This window comes from Equus przewalskii, chromosome 10 (assembly GCF_037783145.1).
Source record: "Equus przewalskii isolate Varuska chromosome 10, EquPr2, whole genome shotgun sequence".
Taxonomy (NCBI): Eukaryota; Metazoa; Chordata; class Mammalia; order Perissodactyla; family Equidae; genus Equus; species Equus przewalskii.
The window spans coordinates 21,546,131-21,567,059 of record NC_091840.1 but is presented as its reverse complement, the minus strand read 5'-3'; the positions used below and the strand labels follow the sequence as shown (position 1 = coordinate 21,567,059).

The 20,929-nt window shown below is 43.7% G+C and overlaps 3 protein-coding genes across 3 annotated transcripts; all 3 read right to left on the bottom strand.

Moving 5' to 3' along the window:
- Positions 1 to 971: 971 nt before the first annotated feature.
- Positions 972 to 1,977, bottom strand: LOC103545939 (keratin-associated protein 4-11-like). Its single transcript, XM_008512443.2, has one exon. The coding sequence runs from the start codon at positions 1,970 to 1,972 to the stop codon at positions 1,283 to 1,285; it is 690 nt and encodes a 229-aa protein (XP_008510665.2). The 5' UTR covers positions 1,973 to 1,977; the 3' UTR covers positions 972 to 1,282.
- A 5,380-nt stretch (positions 1,978 to 7,357) lies between these two features.
- LOC139074045 (keratin-associated protein 4-7-like) lies at positions 7,358 to 9,907 on the bottom strand. The gene has a single exon (XM_070562002.1). The coding sequence runs from the start codon at positions 8,074 to 8,076 to the stop codon at positions 7,492 to 7,494; it is 585 nt and encodes a 194-aa protein (XP_070418103.1). The 5' UTR covers positions 8,077 to 9,907; the 3' UTR covers positions 7,358 to 7,491.
- A 3,374-nt stretch (positions 9,908 to 13,281) lies between these two features.
- On the bottom strand, positions 13,282 to 18,812 carry LOC103544073 (keratin-associated protein 4-6-like). The gene has a single exon (XM_070562000.1). It carries the CDS (start codon positions 14,271 to 14,273, stop codon positions 13,593 to 13,595), a length of 681 nt encoding a protein of 226 aa, XP_070418101.1. The 5' UTR covers positions 14,274 to 18,812; the 3' UTR covers positions 13,282 to 13,592.
- Positions 18,813 to 20,929: the final 2,117 nt, after the last annotated feature.

Sequence of the window (20,929 nt, the reverse complement as noted above, 5' to 3'; positions counted from 1 at the left end):
AACCGTCTTTTAGGGGACTGTGTCCTCATTTGAATCACAGATACCTGCATCTAAAGAAAAGCTCCAGAAGCTCAGTCTCATTCATATAAATAAAGCACAGGGAGAAATATAGTGTACAAACCAGTGGACAAATGTCTAGAAAAATATTAAAAAGTAAACACATCAGTGATTTTGTTGAGAACCTCCACTAGGAGGTGGCTCCCTTAGTGCAGAGAGTTTTGTGTGTGTTGCTCTCCGCTGTTACCCCTGCACCTTTAACAGTGTCGCCACGTAATAAATGCTCAATGAATACTTTTTAAATGAATGAGTGAAGATTTTGGCATTTGGAAGGATCAATGAAAGGAGACTCACTTTTCAGGAAAAACGCTTGACCCCCGTTTCCACACAGAAACACCTGACAGGAAGTCAATACTGCTCTCTGCTGTGGTCATGCCACGGTTTCCACCAAGCACCTTGTCTTGTGAAGGACCTGCTGCACTCCTCTAGGTTGCCTGTCTGTCTTTGCAGTGTATATGGATTTGAAATCTCCTATCAAAAGAAAACATGAGTGAGGACTAAGGTCCTATTGTAAATAGGGGCAGAATCAGCACACACTTGTTTTGCTGCGTGGATGACACCCGTGTCATGGAGCGCGAGTCTGAAGACAAACGTGCAGACTGTGCCAAATAGCACATTGCAGCTACGACAGCGGATGTGACCACGAAGCACGTATTGTGTTCTTTTTACTTTTATTTACGTGGAGTCCGCCAAACTCCCGGTTTCACCTCTTTGTTCTTTTCCTTGGACGACATTCATAGTCTTAGGTGATTTGCTCATGAACTAAGGAGGCATCTAGGAATAAATCAGGCAGTGAATAATGAACCATTTACGGAGAAGTGATAAGACCATGTGGTGTGTCCTGCAGGAACAGGACAGGTACACTTGTCTAGAAAGTGAAGACAAAATCTCAAGGGAGCCACAATCACGCTGAATTTTTAATGCAGGGAGATGTAACTTTATTTTGTTACAGAAATATAGCAGGGTACAGAAAAGCCCTAGAAAAAAGAAGTCAGGAGAATGATTTCACCACTGGTCAGGTTGAAGGGTAAACTCGGTTAAGCGTAAGTGCTCGGGACCACATCTGTCTCCTGCAACAGCGTGACCCGGTTCCCTAATGGAATCCTGAGGCCCAATTCAGTCAAGTGACCTCAAGCACACTCCCTGTTTCCGAAAGGTCAGCATAACAGTGGGGTCTATATCTGTGAGAACAGAGGTAGACAGACGGTGGTCACAGGGCAGAGATTCAGCAGCAAGAGGAGGGGCAGCACACAGGGCGGGGGCAGGTGGAGATGACACAGGTGGGGCGGTAGCAAGTGGTGTGGCAGGAGACCCGGCCACAGACTGGGCGCAGACAGCAGGAGGGGTGGCAGCAGCTGGAGCTGCAGCAGCTAGAACTGGAGCAAGAGGGCTGGCAGCAGCTGGAGATACAGCACTGGGGCTGGCAGCAGTTGGACACACTGCAGCTGGGGCGGCAGCAGCTGGAGATGTAGCACCGGGGCCTGCAGCAGCTGGACACATCACAGCTGGGGCGGCAGCAGCTGGACACACTGCAGCTGGGGCGGCAGCAGGTAGAGCCACAGCTACTGGATCCACTGCAAGAAGGGCGGCAGCAGCTGGAGATACTGCAGCTGGGGCGGCAGCAGCTGGAGCCGCAGCAGCTAGAACTGGAGCAAGAGGGCTGGCAGCAGCTGGAGATGCAGCACTGGGGCCTGCAGCAGCTGGACACACTGCAGCTGGGGCGGAGGTAGGTGGTCCTGCAGCACGTGATCTGACAGCAGCTGGGGCGGCAGCAGCTCTCCTGGCCACAGCCCTGGTCAGAGCAGATGGAGCCACAACAGGAGCTGACCATGGTGTCAGTGGAAGGCGTGGGATTCCCCAAGTGGGTAGGAGTGGGTTTCACAAGAGTGGTTTCCTGAGTTTGAGAGTCTCCCATCCCGCTCCCCTTTTATACTCCACTGAGTAGCTGATGTTACCATGAGTAACAGGCTTTCCTTGTTTTTCCTGCTGGGAAGTCAATTAATATTACTGAGTTAATAATTGTGTTTATCCGGTTAAACATGCCAACATCTAAGAAAAGCTTCATTTCCTTCTTCTGCAGCGATGCACTGAATCTTGGTAAGCCAGGGGAAACCACTTTCGTGTTTCCTCTTCTGCCTAATGTGTCTTCCAAGTTGGGAATATCACATGATATTCTATTACAGAGTTCTTACATGTGTCAATTTTTCCTTTTCTTTATAGGACTCCGTGATAATACTTTGAGGATGCATATCAGAAGGCCAAGTCTCTTTTTGTGTCAAAGTGGAGAAAAGCCTGCTGCTGTCAGGTGGAGCGCTGAGAAGGAAATAGGAGGACTGACACATTACTGCTGTTACGTGTACACAATGGGGGGAATCTGTGATCTGGGAGGACTCTCCTCAGAGTTAGTGTTTAATCACTCCTTTTCAATGGATCAACTTTCCGTACAAACAGAAACATTTTCCCCCAGGAATCTTCACGTATAGTATGCTCAGCATGAGTGGGTTTGACCTACCTTTTGACAGGCCAACATATGCAATGCATTCTACGTTATATAGGAGGTTTCATTTACAGCCATTTTTTTTCTTTCCTCTTTCAGTAATTTGAATTCAAGCCATTCTGCTTAGGTAAAGGGCATATAAACAGATAAGCCTTACTCTTTGTCCTATAGGCACTGAAATAAGATATATAAAAAATGAAAAATTTGGGCAACTATTCAAAGCGTCAAAGGATTAGGATACCTAAATCCAAGTATCTAAGTCCCATATGCTTTCCGGGAGAAATGAGATAATATAAACAGCTGCTGTTGGTGAGCGCTGCCACGCGCCAGACCTTCTGCTGGATGCTTTGTGATCATGGTCCTGCCTTTCCTCTCAGAGAACAGCGCGCTCCTCATCATCCTCTAAGAGTCACAGAGCAGTGAGTGAAGGTTGCTCGATGCTGTAATCGTCTACAAAGTGTGAGCAATGCCAATTCCACTCCTCGGACTGTGCCGTCTCTCCTTCGAGCTTTCCTTCTCTCACGTCAAATAGGGAATTTCTTGCTTTTCCTTTAAGTCCCGGCCCAGACGCCTCCTCCTCTCTTACGTTTTCCTTGACATACAGTTCTTTAAACCTCCTTTGCACCTCCTGCACATTGCGGAGCACTCGAACTTCACACACCTGACTCTAACCTAAATGTGTTTGCCTGTCTGCCTACAGCTGGATGGTAGACACCTGAAGCGGACATTTGAATCATATGTCAGTATCATCATGCGTGGAGTGGAGGATACCGTCATTGTTTTCTTTTCATTTCAGGAATCTCTTTTTAAATATTATTTTTTTTTCTTTTGAGGAAGATTAGCCCCGAGCTCACATCTGCTGCCAATGCTCTTCTTTTTGCTGAGGAAGATTGGACCTGAGCTAACATCCATGCTCGTCTTCCTCTATTTTAAACGTGGCATGCCTGCCACAGCATGGCTTGATAAGCGGTGCGTAGGTCCACATCCAGGATCGGAACCAGTGAACTTGGGGCCAATGAAGCTGAGTGTGCAGACTTAACCACTATACCACTGATCGCCCCCTTAAATTTTGTTTTGTTTTGCACATTATCTTTGGTTTCAAAATAAATTGTTCGGAGGGAAGCATATTTAAGGAAATCTTGCTTCCATTCCTGTGCCTTCCATGTATGCTCCCCCTCCCCCACAGGCAGTCATATTTATAGTCTAAGGTTTGCCTTCCCGTTGCTATTGTAAATATAAATGCGTTTCTTTTTGCACATTTATGCCTCCTTTGTTTCGTAGATAAATGGTAGTGTAACATATACGTTGCTCCAACTTGCTTGTATTCGCTTCATAATTAATCCCAGAGCTCAATTCACAGAAGTGTGTTCAGACATTCTTCATTCCATTTTCAGCCGCAAAGTAGTCCATTCTGTGGATATCACAGAGCTTATTTGGCCAGTGCCCTAGTGGTGGAGATTTGGGTTGTTTCCAGGCTTTCACTATTAAAATAATATTGTGCACCTGAAAACAAGGAGATATTTTGGAGAGGAGGAAGGTCTGAGAGTTTGATGCATGTCTATAAAGTCCACCTTATTGATTTTGTTTAATCACTTCATATTCTTATTACTTTTTCTCCTCACGTTCTCTCTGTAAATACCAAGTGCGTAAAGTCTTCAATTACTGGTTTGTTTCTTTTCTCGCACCACCTGTAGTTTCTGTTTCGGAAGTTGGCTGTGTAGTTACATTTCCAGTGTAGCCTGTACCGTAACAAAGTATCCTACTCGTCTCCTGTGATGCTTTTTGTATGATTGGAACTTGTTTGAGCTCAAAATTGGGACCCCTGCTTTCTTTTATTTGCGTTTTCTATGATACCTCTCCCTCTTACTTTTAATGCTGTGAAGCTGGCTGTTTTAGTTGTGTCTCTTGTTGCAGCATGGCGGTGGGTGTTTACTTTTTAGCCAATCTCTGAATCTTTCTCTTTTTACTGGTGAGTTGAGCCTATTACACGTATTGGTGAAACCATCGGTCAATATGTTTGGCTTTAGTCATACGGTTTAATTATATATAATGCTACACAAACGTAATATAATAAACAGGGATATATATAATGAATAGTGATATAAAACATACATGTGTAACATGTATCACTATCATATAAACGTCTTCATATAATACCCGATGAGTCTGACTTTTTCGCTTTTGTCAGTTGATTCTCTACTTTCAGAAACACTGAAATTACCTGCTTACTTCTTCCTCCCCCACTCCTTCAGCTTCATAATGAAACTCCCCATTAATTCCCATAAGCAATCAGCAACATTTTCTACTTTATGTGCTCTCTCTTCTTTTCCTCCAGTTTTTGGTAACTGTCCTACATCTGCATGGTCAGTAGGTGGCCACTGCACATCATATCGCCTCTCTCCTGTTCCACACTCAATTTGAGTTCTATGAATAAATGGATGCATATTATATGCACCTACATCCGCATGCACGTGTGTATATAGAACGCCCTCTGCTAGTCCTCGTGTAGATGTCCCTCCAGTATCTTCAGTCATTTTGGTTGGTTGGAGCTCGTTCACGAGTAAATTCCTCAGGACAGGCCCCTGGGCAGAACATTCACTGAGGTCTTTCGTGTTCACAGGAGTTTATTTGTGGCCTTTATAGCTGGAGTTCAGTTGGGCTAGATAGAAAATCCTTGGTTCGTGTTTTCTTTCTTGAGTGTCTTTAAAATGTCAGTCCATTGGCTTCTGACGTGAGTATTGCCATCAAAATGTGTGAACACAACCCACTTGCCTTTTCCTTGTAACTGGCGGATTTTTAGCCTAGATCTTTAAAGACTTTTTTCTTTTCCTTCAAAATACAATAGTTTTAAATGTTGTGTCTCAACTTTAAGCACTGTGGGCTAATTTTTCAGGTGTGTGCCAGTGGACTTTTATTTGAATTATAGTTCTTAGTATTAATTCCGTTTCATAGCTTAGTTTTTCTTCTTTGAATATCTATTATAGATGTTCTCTGCCTATTTTCTACGTCGCTTTTTCCTGCAAAACCCTTTACATCTTTCTTCATGTCATTTTTTTCAAGATTGCTTTGGAAATGCTGGGTCCTTTGCATTTCTATATAAATTTTAAAATCAGCTTCTAAGAATCTACTGAAAAGCGTCGGGAGATTTTGATTGAGAGTGCATCAAATCTTCAGATATATCAAAAGAGAACTGCCGTCTTAACATTGAGCACGCCAAGCAGGAACAGGGCATATATCTCCATTTCTCTAGAACTTCCCCAATTTCTCCTTCTAAAAGTTGGCAGCTTTGGGAGCAGAGGCCTTCCACCTTTTTCTATATTTTTCCTCCAGCATCTAATGTTTTTGATGCCTTTGTCACTGGAATTTCTCACATTTAAATTTAGCTATGTCGTTGTTTGTTGCTAGTATATGAAATACAGTTAATTTGAGTACACTGACCTTATGTGTCACGTCCCTGTTAAATTCACTTGTTAGTTTCAGGAGTTGTTTTGAGTGTGGGAGCCCAACTTTCTGTCTAGCTCTCACCTCAAGTGAGTAACTGATGATTTATCTTCATTCCCTTTTTCTTCAGTGAGCCGGCCCTCTAGCTCCTCTCCAGACATGCAGCTTTACTGGGGGTCTCAGGTTGTGGAGTAAGGGACATCATTAGTAAAACCGTCCTTTAGAGGACCTTGTCCCCGTTTGAATCACAGATACCTGCATCTAAAGAAAAGCTCCAAAAGTCAATCTTATTCATATAAGTAAAAGCACAGGAAAAGATACTGTGTACAAACCAGAGCAGACAAATGTCTAGAAAAATATTGAAAAGTAAACACATCAGTGACTTTTGTTGAGAACCTCCACTAGGGTGTTGGCTCCCTTAGTGCAGAGAGTTTTGTGTGTGTTACTCTCCGCTGTTACCGCTGCACCTTTAACAGTGTCGCCACGTAATAAATGCTCAATGAATACTTTTTAAATGAATGAGTGAAGATTTTGGCATTTGGAAGGATCAATGAAAGGAGACTCACTTTTCAGGAAAAACGCTTGACCCCCGTTTCCACACAGAAACACCTGACAGGAAGTCAATACTGCTCTCTGCTGTGGTCATGCCACGGTTTCCACCAAGCACCTTGTCTTGTGAAGGACCTGCTGCACTCCTCTAGGTTGCCTGTCTGTCTTTGCAGTGTATATGGATTTGAAATCTCCTATCAAAAGAAAACATGAGTGAGGACTAAGGTCCTATTGTAAATAGGGGCAGAATCAGCACACACTTGTTTTGCTGCGTGGATGACACCCGTGTCATGGAGCGCGAGTCTGAAGACAAACGTGCAGACTGTGCCAAATAGCACATTGCAGCTACGACAGCGGATGTGACCACGAAGCACGTATTGTGTTCTTTTTACTTTTATTTACGTGGAGTCCGCCAAACTCCCGGTTTCACCTCTTTGTTCTTTTCCTTGGACGCATTCATAGTCTTAGGTGATTTGCTCATGAACTAAGGAGGCATCTAGGAATAAATCAGGCAGTGAATAATGAACCATTTACGGAGAAGTGATAAGACCATGTGGTGTGTCCTGCAGGAGCAGGACAGATACACTTGTCTAGAAAGTGAAGACAAAATCTCAAGGGAGCCACAATCACACTGAACTTTTAATGCAGGGAGATGTAACTTTATTTTGTTACAGAAATATAGCAGGGTACAGAAAAGCCCTAGAAAAAAGAAGTCAGGAGAATGATTTCACCACTGGTCAGGTTGAAGGGTAAACTCGGTTAAGCGTAAGTGCTCGGGACCACATCTGTCTCCTGCAACAGCGTGACCCGGTTCCCTAATGGAATCCTGAGGCCCAATTCAGTCAAGTGACCTCAACCACACTCCCTGTTTCCGAAAGGTCAGCATAACAGTGGGGTCTATATCTGTGAGAACAGAGGTAGACAGACGGTGGTCACAGGGCAGAGATTCAGCAGCAAGAGGAGGGGCAGCACACAGGGCGGGGGCAGGTGGAGATGACACAGGTGGGGCGGTAGCAAGTGGTGTGGCAGGAGACCCGGCCACAGACTGGGCGCAGACAGCAGGAGGGGTGGCAGCAGCTGGAGCTGCAGCAGCTAGAACTGGAGCAAGAGGGCTGGCAGCAGCTGGAGATACAGCACTGGGGCCGGCAGCAGCTGGACACACTGCAGCTGGGGCGGCAGCAGCTAGAGATGCAGCAGCTGGGGCGGCAGCAGCTGGAGACACTGCAGCTGGGGCGGCAGCAGCTGGAGCCGCAGCAGCTAGAACTGGAGCAAGAGGGCTGGCAGCAGCTGGAGATGCAGCACTGGGGCCTGCAGCAGCTGGACACACTGCAGCTGGGGCGGAGGCAGGTGGTCCTGCAGCACGTGATCTGACAGCAGCTGGGGCGGCAGCAGCTCTCCTGGCCACAGCCCTGGTCAGAGCAGATGGAGCCACAACAGGAGCTGACCATGGTGTCAGTGGAAGGCGTGGGATTCCCCAAGTGGGTAGGAGTGGGTTTCACAAGAGTGGTTTCCTGAGTTTGAGAGTCTCCCATCCCGCTCCCCTTTTATACTCCACTGAGTAGCTGATGTTACCATGAGTAACAGGCTTTCCTTGTTTTTCCTGCTGGGAAGTCAATTAATATAACTGAGTTAATAATTGTGTTTATCAGGTTAAACATGCCAACATCTAAGAAAAGCTTCATTTCCTTCTTCTGCAGCGAGGCACTGAATCTTGGTAAGCCAGGGGAAACCGCTTTCGTGTTTCCTCTTCTGCCTAATGTGTCTTCCAAGTTGGGAATATCACATGATATTCTATTACAGAGTTCTTACATGTGTCAATTTTTCCTTTTCTTTATAGGACTCCGTGATAATACTTTGAGGATGCATATCAGAAGGCCAAGTCTCTTTTTGTGTCAAAGTGGAGAAAAGCCTGCTGCTGTCAGGTGGAGCGCTGAGAAGGAAATAGGAGGACTGACACATTACTGCTGTTACGTGTACACAATGGGGGGAATCTGTGATCTGGGGGGACTCTCCTCAGAGTTAGTGTTTAATCACTCCTTTTCAATGGATCAACTTTCCGTACAAACAGAAACATTTTCCCCCAGGAATCTTCACGTATAGTATGCTCAGCATGAGTGGGTTTGACCTACCTTTTGACAGGCCAACATATGCAATGCATTCTACGTTATATAGGAGGTTTCATTTACAGCCATTTTTTTTCTTTCCTCTTTCAGTAATTTGAATTCAAGCCATTCTGCTTAGGTAAAGGGCATATAAACAGATAAGCCTTACTCTTTGTCCTATAGGCACTGAAATAAGATATATAAAGAATGAAAAATTTGGGCAACTATTCAAAGCGTCAAAGGATTAGGATACCTAAATCCAAGTATCTAAGTCCCATATGCTTTCCGGGAGAAATGAGATAATATAAACAGCTGCTGTTGGTGAGCGCTGCCACGCGCCAGACCTTCTGCTGGATGCTTTGTGATCATGGTCCTGCCTTTCCTCTCAGAGAACAGCGCGCTCCTCATCATCCTCTAAGAGTCACAGAGCAGTGAGTGAAGGTTGCTCGATGCTGTAATCGTCTACAAAGTGTGAGCAATGCCAATTCCACTCCTCGGACTGTGCCGTCTCTCCTTCGAGCTTTCCTTCTCTCACGTCAAATAGGGAATTTCTTGCTTTTCCTTTAAGTCCCGGCCCAGACGCCTCCTCCTCTCTTACGTTTTCCTTGACATACAGTTCTTTAAACCTCCTTTGCACCTCCTGCACATTGCGGAGCACTCGAACTTCACACACCTGACTCTAACCTAAATGTGTTTGCCTGTCTGCCTACAGCTGGATGGTAAACACCTGAAGCGGACATTTGAATCATATGTCAGTATCATCATGCGTGGAGTGGAGGATACCGTCATTGTTTTCTTTTCATTTCAGGAATCTCTTTTTAAATATTATTTTTTTTCTTTTGAGGAAGATTAGCCCCGAGCTCACATCTGCTGCCAATGCTCTTCTTTTTGCTGAGGAAGATTGGCCCTGAGCTAACATCCATGCTCGTCTTCCTCTATTTTAAACGTGGCATGCCTGCCACAGCATGGCTTGATAAGCGGTGCGTAGGTCCACATCCAGGATCGGAACCAGTGAACTTGGGGCCAATGAAGCTGAGTGTGCAGACTTAACCACTATACCACTGATCGCCCCCTTAAATTTTGTTTTGTTTTGCACATTATCTTTGGTTTCAAAGTAAATTGTTCGGAGGGAAGCATATTTAAGGAAATCTTGCTTCCATTCCTGTGCCTTCCATGTATGCTCCCCCTCCCCCACAGGCAGTCATATTTATAGTCTAAGGTTTGCCTTCCCGTTGCTATTGTAAATATAAATGCGTTTCTTTTTGCACATTTATGCCTCCTTTGTTTCGTAGATAAATGGTAGTGTAACATATACGTTGCTCCAACTTGCTTGTATTCGCTTCATAATTAATCCCAGAGCTCAATTCACAGAAGTGTGTTCAGACATTCTTCATTCCATTTTCAGCCGCAAAAGTAGTCCATTCTGTGGATATCACAGAGCTTATTTGGCCAGTGCCCTAGTGGTGGAGATTTGGGTTGTTTCCAGGCTTTCACTATTAAAATAATATTGTGCACCTGAAAACAAGGAGATATTTTGGAGAGGAGGAAGGTCTGAGAGTTTGATGCATGTCTATAAAGTCCACCTTATTGATTTTGTTTAATCACTTCATATTCTTATTACTTTTTCTCCTCACGTTCTCTCTGTAAATACCAAGTGCGTAAAGTCTTCAATTACTGGTTTGTTCTCTTTTCTCGCACCACCTGTAGTTTCTGTTTCGGAAGTTGGCTGTGTAGTTACATTTCCAGTGTAGCCTGTACCGTAACAAAGTATCCTACTCGTCTCCTGTGATGCTTTTTGTATGATTGGAACTTGTTTGAGCTCAAAATTGGGACCCCTGCTTTCTTTTATTTGCGTTTTCTATGATACCTCTCCCTCTTACTTTTAATGCTGTGAAGCTGGCTGTTTTAGTTGTGTCTCTTGTTGCAGCATGGCGGTGGGTGTTTACTTTTTAGCCAATCTCTGAATCTTTCTCTTTTTACTGGTGAGTTGAGCCTATTACACGTATTGGTGAAACCATCGGTCAATATGTTTGGCTTTAGTCATACGGTTTAATTATATATAATGCTACACAAACGTAATATAATAAACAGGGATATATATAATGAATAGTGATATAAAACATACATGTGTAACATGTATCACTATCATATAAACGTCTTCATATAATACCCGATGAGTCTGACTTTTTCGCTTTTGTCAGTTGATTCTCTACTTTCAGAAACACTGAAATTACCTGCTTACTTCTTCCTCCCCCACTCCTTCAGCTTCATAATGAAACTCCCCATTAATTCCCATAAGCAATCAGCAACATTTTCTACTTTATGTGCTCTCTCTTCTTTTCCTCCAGTTTTTGGTAACTGTCCTACATCTGCATGGTCAGTAGGTGGCCACTGCACATCATATCGCCTCTCTCCTGTTCCACACTCAATTTGAGTTCTATGAATAAATGGATGCATATTATATGCACCTACATCCGCATGCACGTGTGTATATAGAACGCCCTCTGCTAGTCCTCGTGTAGATGTCCCTCCAGTATCTTCAGTCATTTTGGTTGGTTGGAGCTCGTTCACGAGTAAATTCCTCTGGACAGGCCCCTGGGCAGAACACTCACTGAGGTCTTTCGTGTTCACAGGAGTTTATTTGTGGCCTTTATAGCTGGAGTTCAGTTGGGCTAGATAGAAAATCCTTGGTTCATGTTTTCTTTCTTGAGTGTCTTTAAAATGTCAGTCCATTGGCTTCTGACGTGAGTATTGCCATCAAAATGTGTGAACACAACCCACTTGCCTTTTCCTTGTAACTGGCGGATTTTTAGCCTAGATCTTTAAAGACTTTTTTCTTTTCCTTCAAAATACAATAGTTTTAAATGTTGTGTCTCAACTTTAAGCACTGTGGGCTAATTTTTCAGGTGTGTGCCAGTGGACTTTTATTTGAATTATAGTTCTTAGTATTAATTCCGTTTCATAGCTTAGTTTTTCTTCTTTGAATATCTATTATAGATGTTCTCTGCCTATTTTCTACGTCGCTTTTTCCTGCAAAACCCTTTACATCTTTCTTCATGTCATTTTTTTCAAGATTGCTTTGGAAATGCTGGGTCCTTTGCATTTCTATATAAATTTTAAAATCAGCTTCTAAGAATCTACTGAAAAGCGTCGGGAGATTTTGATTGAGAGTGCATCAAATCTTTAGATATATCAAAAGAGAACTGCTGTCTTAACATTGAGCACGCCAAGCCAGGAACAGGGCATATATCTCCATTTCTCTAACTTCCCCAATTTCTCCTTCTAAAAGTTGGCAGCTTTGGGAGCAGAGGCCTTCCACCTTTTTGATATTTTTCCTCCAGCATCTAATGTTTTTGATGCCTTTGTCACTGGAATTTCTCACGTTTAAATTTAGCTATGTCGTTGTTTGTTGCTAGTATATAAAATACAGTTAATTTGTGTACACTGACCTTATGTGTCACGTCCCTGTTAAATTCACTTGTTAGTTTCAGGAGTTGTTTTGAGTGTGGGAGCCCAACTTTCTGTCTAGCTCTCACCTCAAGTGAGTAACTGATGATTTATCTTCATTCCCTTTTTCTTCAGTGAGCCGGCCCTCTAGCTCCTCTCCAGACATGCAGCTTTACTGGGGGTCTCAGGTTGTGGAGTAAGGGACATCATTAGTAAAACCGTCCTTTAGAGGACCTTGTGCCTGTTTGAATCACAGATACCTGCATCTAAAGAAAAGCTCCAAAAGTCAATCTTATTCATATAAGTAAAAGCACAGGAAAAGATACTGTGTACAAACCAGAGCAGACAAATGTCTAGAAAAATATTGAAAAGTAAACACATCAGTGACTTTTGTTGAGAACCTCCACTAGGGTGTCGGCTCCCTTAGTGCAGAGAGTTTTTGTGTGTTGCTGTCTGCTGTTACCGCCGCACCTTTAACAGTGTCGCCACGTAATAAATGCTCAATGAATACTTTTTAAATGAATGAGTGAAGATTTTGGCATTGGAAGGATCAATGAAAGCAGACTCACTTTTCAGGAAAAAGACTTGACCCCCGTTTCCACACAGAAACACCTGACAGGAAGTCAATACTGCTCTCTGCTGTGGTCATGCCACGGTTTCCACCAAGCACCTTGTCTTGTGAAGGACCTGCTGCACTCCTCTAGGTTGCCTGTCTGCCCTTGCAGTGTATATGGATTTGAAATCTCCTACCAAAAGAAAAAATGCGTGAGGACTAAGGTCCTATTGTAAATAGGGGCAGAATCAGCACACACTTGTTTTGCTGCGTGGATGACACCCGTATCATGGAGCGCGAGTCTGAAGACAAACGTGCAGACTGTGCCAAATAGCACATTGCAGCTACGACAGCGGATGTGACCACGAAGCATGTATTGTGTTCTTTTTACTTTTATTTACGTGGAGTCCGCCAAACTCCCGGTTTCACCTCTTTGTTCTTTTCCTTGGACGCATTCATAGTCTTAGGTGATTTGCTCATGAACTAAGGAGGCATCTAGGAATAAATCAGGCAGTGAATAATGAACCATTTACGGAGAAGTGATAAGACCATGTGGTGTGTCCTGCAGGAGCAGGACAGGTACACTTCTCTAGAAAGTGAAGACAAAATCTCAAGGGAGCCACAATCACGCTGAATTTTTAATGCAGGGAGAAGTAACTTTATTTTGTTACAGAAATATAGCAGGGTACAGAAAAGCCCTAGAAAAAAGAAGTCAGGAGAATGATTTCACCACTGGTCAGGTTGAAGGGTAAACTCGGTTAAGCGTAAGTGCTCGGGACCACATCTGTCTCCTGCAACAGCGTGACCCGGTTCCCCAATGGAATCCTGAGGCCCAATTCAGTCAAGTGACCTCAAGCACACTCCCTGTTTCCGAAAGGTCAGCATAACAGTGGGGTCTATATCTGTGAGAACAGAGGTAGACAGACGGTGGTCACAGGGCAGAGATTCAGCAGCAAGAGGAGGGGCAGCACACAGGGCGGGGGCAGGTGGAGATGACACAGGTGGGGCGGTAGCAAGTGGTGTGGCAGGAGACCCGGCCACAGACTGGGCGCAGACAGCAGGAGGGGCGGCAGCAGCTGGAGCCGCAGCAGCTAGAACTGGAGCAAGAGGGCTGGCAGCAGCTGGAGATGCAGCAGCTGGGGCGGCAGCAGCTGGAGATGCCACAGCTGGGGCGGCAGCAGCTGGACACATCACAGCTGGGGCGGCAGCAGCTAGACACACTGAAGCTGGGGCGGCAGCAGCTGGAAATGCAGCAGCTGGGGTGGCTGCAGCTGGACACACTGCAGCTGGGGCGGCAGCAGCTGGAGCCACAGCTACTGGATCCACTGCAAGAAGGGTGGCAGCAGCTGGAGATGCAGCACTGGGGCCTGCAGCAGCTGGAGACACTGCAGCTGGGGCGGCAGCAGCTGGAGATGCAGCACTGGGGCCTGCAGCAGCTGGAGACACTGCAGCTGGGGCGGCAGCAGCTGGAGATGCAGCACTGGGGCCTACAACAGCTGGGCACACTGCAGGTGGGTTGGTAGCAGGTGGTCCTGCAGCAGGTGATCTGACAGCAGCTGGGGCGGCAGCAGGTCTCCTGGCCACAGCCCTGGTCAGAGCAGAGGGAGCCACAACAAGAGCTGACCATGGTGTCAGAGGGTGGAGATTCTGATACTAGTAAGAGAGTGAGCTTAATGAATTTGAAAATCCTTCTGCTGCTTGTCGTCTTTTATACTCTGCTGAGGCTGCTGTGTCCATTTCCTGGACCATTTCCTAGTTTATTTTCCTAAAGCAATATTAGTCATTGAGTTAAATCATTGTGTTTCTCTGGTTAAATATTCTAAGGTCAAGAAAAATAAGATTTCCTTTTCCTGGTGTTTTAAGATTTCTATTTGGTGTTTCTCAGAATTGCCTTTCTTATTTCCTTGTTTGTCAAGATGGCCCGTCATGTGGCCTCAGTCACTGGGATTTACCTGTGATCTGTGTATCCGTCCACAATGTTGTTTGGATGAATTGTTCTTATGATGCCAAGATCTCTTTTGATCTCAAACGAGAAGCAGAATTATAGCAGGCAAATAGAAAAGTGATCATCTCTGTGAGTTATTTATGTGCCACGAGGAAGACAGCCCATCAGTGAGTCATGAATACTCAGTGGACAGTGGACTCTCTGGCTGCTTCCAAGTGTGGGCTAAGCGCTACTTCCTGTGTTCAATTTGAAACCGTTAGCAATGACTCATTGTTTTTAAATACTAAAAGGTATGTGGAGCAAGCTTGAAGGGACTCTCACTGGCCCAATATGGGACAACTTGAGCACCAAAATGAACACTGGTAGTAATGGAGTTTAGCCCGTGAAAGAAAATAAGAATCCATGAGTCCATTCTGAGAATAATTAAATAAAGACATAAAAAAGGAAGATTAGAAATTTATCTATGGCAGTAGAATGTCAACTAATAATTGTAGAAGGAAAAATAGAGTTATAAAATCACCATTTACGACCCTCCTAATAAAACTTGATTCAAGTAAATAGCGTCAATGATGCTGTAACTATTGGGTGAAAGTTTGTTGGGGAACAGGGTATTTGCACACTTTCAAAATATTTCCCCATCAATTATTTATTAGTTTCAAAGGGAAACATGCTAACTTTACTGTGGAGAAACTTGGGAACACAGCCTTAACGATGGGGTGGAAGTTCACATCATTAACATTGGGACAAACAGACAGGTGTCTCCTTAAGTCAGACACTGAAAGAACACAGCGTTTCTGTAGTATTCCTATCAAAATCCTTCACCTGAATCTAATTGTGAGGAAACCTCAGACAGTCACAGCCTGAGGAATACTCCACATAATGACTGGCCTGTTCTCTTAAAAAATATCCGAATCATCTGATATAAAGACAGATAGAGGAACTGTTATAGATTTAGGGAAATGAAAGAGACACGATATCTAAATGCAATGCATGGGTATGGATAAGAATTTCTATAGGACAGTATTGTTACAGCTGGCAACATTTAAACATGAAATGTATACTAGATAATAGTACCTCATCAGCATTTAATTTAATTAATATCGGTGCTGTGGTCATGCAAGAAAACGTCCTTGCTCTTAGGATATAAGTCTATTATCTCTCTCTCCCCCCCTACCGCCACCTATATCTATCTATTGGAAAGAAAAATGGCAAAATGTTGAATCTAGGTGAAAGCTATATGGTATAAGGGAGTACTTTGTATTTCTCTTGGAACTATTCTGTAAGTTTGATAGTTTTTTCAAAAATAAAACGTTAAAAATGCACAAGGGGATTGGGATTGAAAAAACTTCCTAGTGTTAATATATTAAGAATGAGTAGTGTGTGTCTTTGGGGGGAAATACTGAAGTATATGATAAACTTTACCTTATAGGAGCTTCTACTATAGGGACACTTTTTAATGTTTCTAACTAATGCTGTAAATCTTTCATCTTTCCTGAATCCCTGACAATTAAGGACTTCTGGCAATACGGCTGATTAAGGCAATATGGACAAGTTTACCTTCTGACACAAGCAAATAGAAATGCTTGAAAAATATATTTTAAGTATTTCAATTACATAGCTGAACTTGAAAAAAGAGAAAAAACTCTCATTTTCCAGAAACAAGGCATTATAAGTGGTAATGGAGGCGCCTGTGAACATCTAAACCACAGCAGCATCGAGCTTTCTTTTTTTAATACATATATGAATATATTTTTTCTGCTTTATCTCCCCAAACGCCCCCTGTACACAGTTGTGTATCTTAGTTGCAGGTCCTTCTAGCTGTGGGATGTGGGACGCCGCCTCCACGTGGCCTGACGAGCGGTGCCATGTCCGCGCCCAGGATCCGAACCCTGGGCCGCAGCAGCGGAGCGCGCAAACTTAACCGCTCAGCCGCGGAGCCAGCCCCGCATCAAGCTTTCTAATTTACACTGTATGCATAGTGAAGGAATCTCGAGGAGAGAAACTATTACAAAATAGTGAATGTCCTTGAAGTCATCAGAAGCAGAAGCAAAAATCATAGCACACAGAAATAACTCCCATAATGATACTGGCTCAACACAAGGTTGACATGAGGGAAGCCATATTGTAGAAAAGAAAGCATACTGTAACTTTGAATGGCTTCTGATTAACTAACCCTGACTCACCAGCCCCTTTGAATCTGTGCTAGATAATTAAGGGTCTGTCTCCAGGGGATTTGCAGGCTCTGTAGATTTTATGGCCCCTCCCAACTGTGATAAGATGATAACTTTGTTCTTTTGAGTTCTCTAGGAATCTGATGACCCCTAGGCAGAGAGTCTATGATGATAGCCATGATCAGTTACAACTGAAAGATCAGCATATAGGGGCAGCGTTCCTCTGGTCTCTGATGCATATCCAGTTAAACAAAAGACCATTGGGGATTAAGACCAGGCGTCTGCCCCCACCCTGGAGATCTGATGGAGGCCCCACCAAGGGACCAGCTGCCCCACCAATAGACCAGGCCTGTAATCTTTGTTCTGTAAGAGGATTCTTTCGGACATTAGTTGGCCATCTTCTCTCTTGCTAGCAAGCTGTAATAAAAAACCATTTCTCTCCTACCACCTTTCCTCTTGACTGTTGGCATGTCTTGAAGTGGGGAGAACACCCCCCTCTAAGAAACCACAATAGACTGCATGGGACATTCACAGGGGAAAATTTTATAAAGTATACAAGAAAATAATCCACCATGAGTGGCACAGTGCCTATAGGAAAATGGAATATTCCCCCAAGAACTGACATAATTGTAGATTCTGAAGGAGACTGAATAAATTGGGGTTAAAAGAGGATCTTGAATCTGTGGCTTGAAGTCTTTTATCAGTTTTGTCAAATTGCCCACCAGACTCTCTCTGTTTATGGCTTCTGCCCTCTTCTCTCTTCTCTCATCCTGGGACTCCAGTTTCCGTGTACGTTAGTCCTTTTCAGTGTGCTCCACATGTGTCCTATGCTCTTCTCTTTACCTCTTTTTCTCTGCATTTCAATGTGCATATTTTCTGTTTCCAGTTTTCTCTTCCTCTCTTCTGTTCTGTCTAATCTATTAAACCCATTCATTGAATTCTGAATTTCAGTTTTTGAGTTTTTCAGTTCTAGGTTTTTCAGCGGACTTTTGGTTTTTTCGGTTTTTACAGATTCCAGTTCTCTGATGAAATTCACCATTTTTTACCTATTATTTCAAACACATTAATCATAGTTATTCTAAAGTTAGTGTTAACAGCTTTATATGGATCATCTTTGGGTCTATTTATATTGTCTTTTCTTTTTCTTGTTTTTAGTGATTTTTTTGCTTCTTTCCTTCTGACATCCCTGGTATTTTTTTTTAATTGAATTCTAGACATTATATATATGACAAATTGTAGAGGCTTTGGTAATTTCTTCTTCCACCAGAAAGGATTTAATATTCTTAGATGAGGGGCCCGCCACTCCTGCCTGCATTGGTCAATTCCCAATGTTTACCAACAACTATTTTCTCACTTTTATCCAACTCTCATAGTTACCCTCATTGAGGAGTTTGGTCTGATACCAGCTGCTTTGTCATAGCTGGAAATAGAATTCTGCCCTTTAATTTTTCAAGTAACCACTCTCTTTTGGGCCCTGCCCTCTACTAATTGTCTTCTTACTTCTCTAGCTATTCATTCTAGTCTCTTGTGATTGCTGCTGCTCCTCTTTCAACTGACAAATGTTGGAGTATCCAACAGCTCAGATCACAGACATCTTCTCTTTAGATACTTAACATCCTGTGACCCCTGGAATCCATATATAGACCATGGGATTAAGGCCCATTTTAGATTTGTAAGCACCTCTCTCATATATTGTGTTTTGCAACCTCTAAGATGACCCCCAATGATCTCTGCCTCCTGGCACTCATGTCCTTGTGTAATCTCCTCCCCTTGAGTGTGAGCTGAACATCTTGATTCACTTCAAATGAATGGAATATTGTGGTATCGAGGGTGTCAAACTTTCAAGATTAGATTATTATAGGAAGATTGTGGCTTCCATATTGGGTTTTCCTTCTGTTTCTCTCACTTTCTCAGATCACTCACTCCAGGGAAAGCCAGCTGCCATGTTGTATGAGCAAGCCATAAGGTGAAGAACTGAGGCCTCTTGCCAACAGCCATGTGAGTAAGCTGGGAAGTGGACTTTCCCCCTTGCATATGAATGCAGCCCTGACCAAAAGCTTGCCTGCGGCTTCATAAGAGACCATGACATGCCATTTCTGGATTTCTAACCTCAGAAAGTGTATGAGATAATAAACTTCTCGTTTTAAGCTGCTAAATTTTGCAATAATTTGTTATACAGCATTAGATAGCTAACATACACACCAACTCAGTATAAGTTTAATTCTTCTGAATTTTCCATGAAAGCAATCATATTATCTGCAAATGATTACAGGGGTTTTTTTCTGCCCAATTCTTCCACTTATATTCTTTTTCTTTAAATGTTTCTTTATTGTGAAAAAAAGCACTGATTGAGGCCCTCAAAAGAAATAGAAGAAAACATTTTTTATGCTGGGACCAACTGAAGGTGAAACCAGTTCTCATCTACCATCTCAAATCCATCAGCAGCTCTGTGCCTTGAGGAAAAATGCTCCTGCACACGTTAAATTTGTTTCTCCTTATCAATATTATTCATGTCGCAGAATTTGTGGAAGTTAAACACACTCATAGTTTAATACCACTATATTATTTATTAGCCCTATAACTCTTAAAATACACATTTAGTAAAAAGCTTTGTAAATATTTCTCCTATGTTCACCAGCATGAATTCATCAGAAATTTATTTTTACCTTTTTTCCCTAGGATTGAGTTCACAGGAATTAAGGAGTATTCTGAGTCTACCTAAGAACCAAAATAGTTCATTAATTGGCTTCTTATCAGTCCCCACATTCCTCGATGAATTTATTGATGAAGTGCTCTAGACCATGCTGTCAAAGACACAGCCCACAAAAGTCATTCAGATAGGGAAATTTGAATATTTTGCATTTTCTGCTATCCCCCAACTTCTCAGCACAACAGAATGCCTGAGAGACCCACACAGCTATACATCTGAAGGTGGATGGACTACCCCCAAGGAGGTGGTGGAGATGGATGAGCACTCTCTGGCTCCCCAGCAGCCCTATGTGTGTGTGAGACTGTTCTCCTAACTGGAGTGCCCATAGTACCACTGTGGCCCCAGGGGTGGAAGCATGACTTGATGGAACTCTGGGAACAGGTGACAGCAGCCCTGAGCCCCCATATGAACACTTTCCCATCTGATGGGAGAATCCACAGTGCCACCACACTCCCAGGGAGTGGCCCAGCCTCAGACCAGTGGGGAGGCCCCACTTGCAAAGCACAATGGCCATTGCAATCTAGGAAGAGGCAGCGGCAGATCTGTGCACCTGGGCAAAAGACTTCCCAGCTGCTGCAAACACTCATTGTAAGGCTGCTGCCCTAAAGGTGGGACCACATCCTGGTGAGACTGTGGGAGTGGGCAACAGCAGCCCTGAGCCCCCACATGACTACTTTCCCATCCCTTGAGAGAGCCCACAGTGCTGCTGTGGTCCCAAGGAGTGGCCTAGGCTTGGACCCCATGGGGAAGCCCCATCCATCAAGCACAGTGGCCAGAGCCACCTTAAGAGGAGGCAGCAGCAGATCTATGTGACCAGGTGAAAAATTTTCCAGCTGCCACAAACACCCATAGTACCACTGTGGCCCCCAAGGTGGGAGCACACCACAGCAGGACTGCAGGAACAGATGGCAGCAGACCTGAGCCCGCACATCATTGCTTCCCATCTGGTGGGAGAGGCCACAGTGCCACTGCAGTCCCAAGGAGTGGCCCAGGCTCAGACAAGCACAGCTACCAGGGATTGTGGCAGGTTCAGAACACACAGCTCCTGGCCCCACCACCCTCCTCCAGTGGTGGGCAGGTGGATTCTGTGATCAGATACTGCCACTATGTGAAGGCACAAATCCACTCCATCAAATAGTATGAAGAGGTATATTAATACTCCAGACCAGAAAGAAAAAGGAAACACCCAGAAATCAATACTGAAGGCACAGAAGTTTAGAGTCTAAATGACAAAGAATTCAAAATAGCTATCATAAAAACCTCAACTAGTTACAAGAATACTCAGAAAGACAAGACAATGAAATTAGGAATAAAATTAATCAACAGAGGGAATTCTTCACAAAAGAGATTGAAACTATACAGAAAAACCAATCAGAAATATTGGAGATGAAAAAAACCATGAACAACATAAAGAAAAAACTGTCCTTAAATAACACAGCTGATATTATGGAGGAAAC